This window comes from Carya illinoinensis, chromosome 14, assembly GCF_018687715.1.
Source record: "Carya illinoinensis cultivar Pawnee chromosome 14, C.illinoinensisPawnee_v1, whole genome shotgun sequence".
NCBI lineage: Eukaryota > Viridiplantae > Streptophyta > Magnoliopsida > Fagales > Juglandaceae > Carya > Carya illinoinensis.
The window spans coordinates 9,774,020-9,782,161 of record NC_056765.1 but is presented as its reverse complement, the minus strand read 5'-3'; the positions used below and the strand labels follow the sequence as shown (position 1 = coordinate 9,782,161).

General features: G+C 32.3%; 1 protein-coding gene across 4 annotated transcripts; it reads left to right on the top strand.

The window, feature by feature from the left end:
- Positions 1–2,443: 2,443 nt before the first annotated feature.
- On the top strand, positions 2,444–7,297 carry LOC122294790. 4 transcript variants are annotated; one of them, XM_043103754.1, is made up of 3 exons: positions 2,444–2,905; positions 4,129–6,605; positions 6,699–7,297. In XM_043103754.1, exons 2-3 carry the CDS (start codon positions 4,185–4,187, stop codon positions 6,990–6,992), a joined length of 2,715 nt encoding a protein of 904 aa, XP_042959688.1. In that variant the 5' UTR covers positions 2,444–2,905; positions 4,129–4,184; the 3' UTR covers positions 6,993–7,297. The 4 variants fall into 4 exon arrangements, with proteins under 4 accessions (XP_042959688.1, XP_042959689.1, XP_042959687.1 ...); XM_043103755.1 differs by having other exon boundaries at positions 4,120–6,605; XM_043103753.1 differs by having other exon boundaries at positions 4,084–6,605.
- Positions 7,298–8,142: the final 845 nt, after the last annotated feature.

The following is an 8,142-nucleotide window of genomic DNA, read 5'->3' as shown; positions in this document are numbered from 1 at the left end:
GGAATGATAATGTTTTGTCTTAAAGACGTTCTTTTTTATTCATTCTATGCCCCAACTTTGTCCTGTTTTTTCTTTCTCTTTTTTCCCTTTCAATCCATGCTTTATTTTCTTTCTCTTTTTGAGCCACAAAGTTTTAACTTTGAACCCAGCTCTGTACCCAAAAGCTAAATCATATTTTTCTTTTAGTAATATTATATACAGTCATAAAATATACAAATATCATATAATCATTTTAAAAAAAATTAATTTTTAATTTTTTCATATAAATTTCATATTTATTAATTTTTTTAAATATATAACGCTTGCACATTCACGATTATAAATATAATTTCTCTTTTCCTTTTATTTTAAAAAAATTAAGAATTATTAATTTGTAATACCAAAAAACCAAAAAAAAAAAAAAAAAAAAAGGAGCTACGGCCAGAGACGAAGCCAGAATTACAAGTTTGGAGAGGCCGTATACTTTTAAGTTTATAATAAATAATTTAATTGAAAATCTTTAGGAATACCTTAAACAAATTGATAAAAATAAAATTGAGTAAAAAATTAGGAAGAAAAAAATTCACATTCTTTTACTTTTTTAAGCAATTTTTATAAGATTAAATTTATTTTTAATTGAATTATAAAATTACGTTTACTAATTGAATTTATTTTCTTAAAGATTGTGTAAGAAATTCTTGTTTTGAAATTTTCAATCCAAATTCAAAAAACAGAAAAGGAAAAAAATATAACTAAGTATTATAACAGTAACAAAGGAAGTATAAGATATCATTATCCATTTAACTAACTAGGAATGATTTATACAAATTTTAAATAGATAAATATTATGCAAACCCTCGTAAAATAATGAATCTCACCTAAAAAAGATATAAGAAAAAAATTATATTTTAACAGTGAGACTCACTTTTTTATAACAAAAATTATATATAGTATGCAAATAATACATAAAAGTTACTATATATGATATAACTCTTTTAATAAAAAATTAATATTAGATTTATTTATTTAAAATTTGTATTTTACATTATTCATTATTTTTTAACAGAAATAATAATTATAATCATGAGTATATAAATACCATATAATTATTTTTAAAATAAATAAATAAAATATAAATTTTATATAAAAAGAAATTAATTTTTTTAATAATAAATTTTTTATTTCTTTTAAAATAAATGTATAATATTTATGCATTGCTCGTAACATTATTATATTTACTTAATAAAAATTTTATATGTAATATTTTTACGTAATCTTTTATATTAAAAAAATATTAATCTAATTAATTATATCAATAAAATATATAACAAATACATAAAAATAATTATATATAATATTATTTATTGTTTGAAAATGATGAGGATTGCCATCAAAGCAACGTCAGCCACACGCCAATTGTCAGTGAATCGTACATGGAATCAAAGCGATAAATAGTAACTCAAAATTTGCTCTCTCTCTCCCCGAAACGAAAGAAAATGCTTAAATGAGACAATACTGTAAGGTTGGGTTGGTACCGTAGAATTTTTATTTAAAATTTTATTTTATTATTATAATTTTTTTTAAATTTTTATATTAAATATAATAAATAATTTAATTTTTTTAACATTTTAAAACAATATTAATATTAAAATATTAATATTTTATCTTAAAACTTAAAATTTTTATCTCATTTACTAAACCGAACTTAAATAGAAAAAGATTATTAATTGTAATGCACAAAATAATTATTATTAATGAGATATTTGTAAATATTTTATAAATTTTTTGTGTGCATATTTAATATTTTTTTAAGAATAGGATTATATGTATTTATAATTTTATGTATAAGATTTATCTTATTATTTTTTAATTTAAATTTAAAATTATAAATTTTATAATTTTTAATATATCAATAACTTTTAAAAGTCAGTATGCATTACATAAAAATTATAAATACAGATAATATTATCCTTTTCCTAATACTATTTGTTAATCCTACAATTAAATTTTCAACAATAAATTAATAGACTTGATTGTAAATTTATGGAAATTCAAGCATTAATTTTACTGAAAAACATAAAAAATTATAACCATTACATCTCATCTCAATTATAATTATTACGGATTTGTACCGTTTGAACTGAGAGTTGATTTCAACTTATCTATCTAATCATTATAAGTTTTTATAACGAGTTCTATTACATATAATTATTTTTATATATTTTTTATATACTTTATTGATGTAATTGATCAAAATAATTATTTTTTATTAAAAAATAATAGGATCAATCACATTAATAAAAAATTTATCTATAGTCATTTTTATGTAATTTTTTAATAATAAATTTAAACATTAATTTTTTTATATAAATTTTATATTTTTTTAATTTTTTTAAAAATAATTATAGGATACTTTCACGGTTACTGCGATAAGTATAAGCCCAAGAACATTGTCAATCTCCGTCGCGCCTCCGTGATGTGACCACCTTATTATTTGGTATCCCTTTTCAGCCATCCGATGAAGGGAGATCGTTTACGCTGGCTCCTTCTCCCTCAGATATAGTGCTTGCTTTGACTGTATGTTACCGCATAAGAAACAAATGAGCTCCAGCCAGAATCACACTCACTCACTCACAGACTGACTCTCTCTCTATCTGAAGGCTCTGTGGAGCTCTGGGTTTGCATCTTTTTGCTAATATTCTCTACGGCTTTGGAGTTTGGGCAAGAAAAAGAGTCGCATTGGGATTACCAGCCGATTATTTCTTTCATCTTTTCTCTTTACGACTCTTTTCCTCGCTTCTGATCTCTGTAACGTCTCACCTTTCACTGACGCACACATGATGTACCGACGCGCTTTTCTTCATCGAGCTGCTGGAGCTTCCGTTAATGGTTGTTTCTCGCTTCTGCGTTTCCTACGCTGAGTCTGGTACGACTAAGTCTTTCTGAGAAATCCAGACGAATGTTTTTCTGTTTGCTTGGATGGAAATCACGATTGCCATGCCTGTTTATTGTGTTTTTGCTCATTCAAGGTTTGGATTTGTTGGTTCTCTGATGTTTGAAATGATATAATTATCACTATATTTTTACGTTTTTTTTAAGCTCTGGATTTGCATCTTTTTAAGTTGAATTTTGATACAGAGATCTCGTTCTTTTTGCCGTTTGAAACACTTGTACACTGTTTTGGACTCGGGAAAGTTGGGAGAACAAGAAAAGAAAAGCCTTTTGTTCTTTGTTATCTTTATTTTGGAGACCCAAACGAGGCCCGGCTGTTTAGGATTTTGAAATATTAGTGCGCTTTGGCTTTCGTATAGCTGGAGGATCTTTGTCTGTTCTGATACTTGTGGTAGTAACTAGTAAGAGCTAAGCAGCTACGACGATGACAGGTCGCTTTTCCTTATCGAAGTACTTGAAAAATGGGTAATGGACCACTCGATTTTTTTTTTGGCTTTGGATGTATTTTTCTCCCCTTTTATCTTGGTCCCTATGCTACCAATTGTCCTCTTGTATCCCCAAACTTTCACGCGGTGCGATTTAAAAAATTCATTTCAACATTTGGATAAAAGTAAAACTAATGTTAGGGTGTTCACTAGATTGTAAGAGTTGCCTGGTTCTGAACATGGATGAGCTATGTGGATGATAACTGACCGTACATTCTTTTTTTCTTATGCATAATGAAGGGAACAAAGCCCTGACGGGTAAAATGACTTTCTGTTGTCATGGTATTAGCTGTACAGTAAAAATTTGGTTGTTGATGAGGTGAATTTTGGATGGTGGTTTTTTCCATGTGCTAAGAAAATTTTGCTTCTTGTTAAAGGGGTTGTGATCAGTTTGTAACTTCGGCTGCTTATATTGTTGGCTCACGAACAAAAGGAAAGTACCTTTTTCTGTAGGATGAGTAAAAAGTAGGTACCCACGAGGCGAGATTATCCATTCTATGAGGACAAAAACACCTAGTTCTTCATTTTTAGATGCATGTAAAGTTATGGATGCCAATTTATTATTTTGTTGTATCATTTTTCTTGGAGAATGGTATTATAGTAAATCATTTTGCCTTTTATCTCCAAAGAGATCTGCTTCATTGTAAAACTGGTTTGACATTTGCAGCTGAAAAAGAAATATTAAAGCATTCCTTGTTGCAAGTTTCTGCAGAAAGAAGAAACCAATAATCGCAAATACTGGTGGAGTCCCCAAAAGATATCTGGTCTATGGAATATCCTTCGGAGCTTAAAATCTACTCAAGTGATCGACAAGCTGTAGGAACTTCTGAGACGCCCTTACTGCCCCAGACATGCCGAGGAATAAAGCTGCAAGGAAGATTAAAACCTGAGAAGCCAATTCTGTCATATCATGATTTTCAACATGAAATTACCAACAATGCAAAGGAATTCCGACCTAAATCTTCTGAGAATATCCGAAAACAACAGAGTGGTAAGAAGGCAACGGAAGAAGATGAACTTGTGAAGTACATGTCAAATTTGCCAAGTTTTCTGGAGAGAGGAGAGAATCTCAAGGAGAAAGCTTTAAATGTTGGGGTTCTTGACTGGAGAAGTCTTGAAAAATGGCACTATAGTAATAAGCAGATACCTGGTGAGAGTAGCCGCTATTGGCAATCTTGTAGCAGTACATCAAGATCATTTTCAACAGATGGGTCATCTGCTCTTTCAAGCAAACATGACAGTCGCTCTCCTGCTCATCCTAGAAGGCGCCGTCCTTCATTGCATTACCATCTGATGGCATCTCCAATAGAAGGCCATTCTCCAAGTCATGATGTCAAAGCCTTTGGGGGAAATTTTGGAAATTTTCAAGATCTTAAACCTGCAAAGAGTAACATCTTGAGTGGGCAGGGGAAGTTCATCAGAACAGATCAGCCTTCTTGTAATCCGGTAATCAAGCCAAAAGAGTACAAGAGAAAGGATTCAGGCACAAAGATTAATCAAGAAAGTGGTTTTATTGGAAATAACCGGAATTATGAGGCAGCGTCATGTACAAACTTGAAGACAAAGATTCAAGATGGTGAAATTAAGAAGAGTGCAGAGAAGTTACGACAAGCAAATTCAAATAGTATTGACCATGATGTCAATGCAAAACGTGAAACTGCCGTTCTCATTTTGCCAAAAGATCTCCCCCAAAAAAATAATTCTAGAATGTCCCAGTCGTCTGATTCGACAACATCTTTAGGTCGAAAATTGGCAGAAGCAAGCCGAAGGAGCTTTACAGAGAGATCCAAGGAGATTTTCCATGCAGAACTTTCTAGCATCCCATACTCGTGCCCACTGCCTTGTGAAGTTGACAATGAACACTCTTATTTAGCTGATACATCTAGCCCAATTCCATGGTCAGCTAAAGTAAGAATCAGTTCATCCATATCCCAGAATTATGGAGAGAAACAAACAATCTTAACACCCACCAATAGAATAAACCAACCTTTGAAGGGGTTGGATGTGAACATCAACAAATCTATGGACGAAAAGGTACGAAGCTCTTCACCTTTCCGGCGGTTTAACATTGGTTTGGGCAAGATGAGTAAAAGTTTCAGCTCCAAAGAGGGTTTGGATACGCAGCATATGAGCTCAACATATACTTTGTCCAAATCTGGTTCACAGAAAATTGGGGTGGATATGTCGAACAATGATAAACTCACCGCCACAGGCAGAGCCAGGTCCAGCCCTCTGAGAAGATTACTTGACCCATTACTGAAGCCAAAGGCAACCAGTTGCCATCACCTTATGGAGCCATTACTGGGAGAATCAATATCAATGGATAGAACTACTAAAAATTTCAGCAAACAATTGGATTCCCAGGCCGTGGATTCTGGCAAACCAAAATTAGATACAACCGTTAAAGCTTTTCTGCGAGTAGCAATTAAAAATGACCAGCCTCTGATCACATTTGCAGTTAACAATGACAGTGATATTCTTGCAGCCACGGTGAAGAAGTTAAGTGTCTCAAGAAAGGGCGACTACAACGTGATTTATACCTTCTTCACGATTCAACAAGTCAAGAAGAAGAATGGGAGGTGGATAAATCAAGGAGGCAGAAGCAAAGGAAAAGGTCCTGATTACATTCCTAATGTTGTTGCACAAATGAAGGTTTATGATTCAGAGTTTTCCAATTTGATTGGACCGCCTTGTATGGATCATTTCAGTACGAGAGAATTTGTTCTTTTTTCTGTGGACCTAAAACAGGCAGATCATCAAACCTCTGACTTCCAGCCAAATAACGAGCTTGCAGCTGTTGTTGTCAAAATTCCAAAAAGTACCAATAAAACTCCAATCGGAGATGGGTGTAAAAGCAATAACCGCAATGACTTGTTAGGGGTTGGTTCAAAAGAGTGTGGCATGGGATGTTATTACAGCACTGGGGGACATGTCCAGAAGCTGCCTTTCAATGGTACTAGGGACTTTGTTACCCCAACAGTCATACTTCCAAGTGGTGTGCATAGTCTACCAAGCAAGGGAGGACCTTCATCGCTGGTTGAACGCTGGAAAACTGGGGGATTATGTGACTGTGGAGGGTGGGATTTGGGTTGCAAACTTCGGATTCTTGCTGACCAGAATCATATCAATAACCAATTGGATTCATCCAAAGCTTGTCCCATAACAGATAAAATTCAACTATTCTGTCAGGTACTAGTCCTTTACTTGGACAGAGCTTATGCCCACTCTATTATACCATCGACTGCTAATAATGACATCTTTTATTTTATTACTTGACCGCAGGATGATGTTCAAGTAAATCAGCCTTTCTTCAGTTTGGCCCCTTTCAAGGATGGGATCTATTCGGTCGAGTTCAATTCTTCATTGTCGATTTTACAAGCATTCTCCATTTGCATAGCTGTATTAGACAGTACGAAACCATGTGAGCTTTCCCTACCCAGAGACTCTATCAAAGAAAAAACTTGGGAGGAAACAAGATTGATACCAAGTGAAAGAATAAGGACTCCAAATCGAATTGAAGTTGTTCCTGCAAGATATGCCTCATATCCACCCCTATCCCCAGTTGGGAGGGTCTAATGTGCATATCTTGCAGTTTAGGTCAATATTTTGTGTTGGCTTGATGGGCAATGTACAAAACCTACAAGGGTTTTGATGTGGATCAAAGTCAATCTGTCATTGGTGTGTTCAGCAAAGTAGAAAACGATCTTTATACTCATCATGCCCTCTTTAGTAGCCGGAAAAGTATCCGGAGCACCTTATTTGTTTTGTTACTTTTGACTGGGGAAGCAACAGCAAATGTAATATGAGAGAAGCAGTCTTCTTCGATTGTAAGTGTGCATATTATGAGTAAATGGTATTTTGCTTTTCCCATTGGACCCAAACCTTTAAAATTCTTGGTTTTACCATTGCATTGAGTTATAAGTTAAGAGAATAATAAATTCATGCATTATTCATAAGCTGGAACAGAAAAGAAGTGCATTGCCAAGGTTGAAGTGTGGAGTTGTCAAGTACTTTCCTCTCTGATGGAAGGTCAAACGTGCTGCACTGCATTTCGTGGGACAATGTGCGTTGTTCTCTACTTTGCTTCTTCAGGGTAAAAGCACTATACTCGTATTACAAAGAAGATTGGTGTCAATGTCACATAGATACAACTATTTTGTTATTTTTGTCCAATTTTTTAATAAAATAATATTAGTTTTTGAATATTTTTATGTTGAAATGACAATAATATAATTTCGTAACCCAAAAATGGGCCAACTCTGATTAGGCACGCTGTTGCCTATCTAGGAGTTATTCATGGGCCACAAACATTTCAGAGCTAGCAGCTCTCCTATGAATGTTTTTAAATTGCCTCAATTTGATTGTCTTATTTGGTTATACTGATGAGATGATAAATTAAATAAAAAAAATTATAAATAGTAATGAAATAGTTTAAATTAAAGATGCTTTATGGGGTTTTAGAAAATAAGAGAGAAAAAGTTAAATAAAAAAATTATAAAGTTAAAATATTGTTAGAATATAATTTTTTTAATATTAATTTTTTTTAATTTAAAAAAGTTGAAATATTTTTTATATTTTGCTCGAAAGTTTAAAAAAATTGTAATGATTAAGTAATGATTATATGAAAAAGTTAAAGGATTGAAAACTTAAAATTGAAAAATATTTATGTTTAAATTGTGTTTGAATATTAAGATAGGTTGAGACCATCTATAAATCTATAGTATTT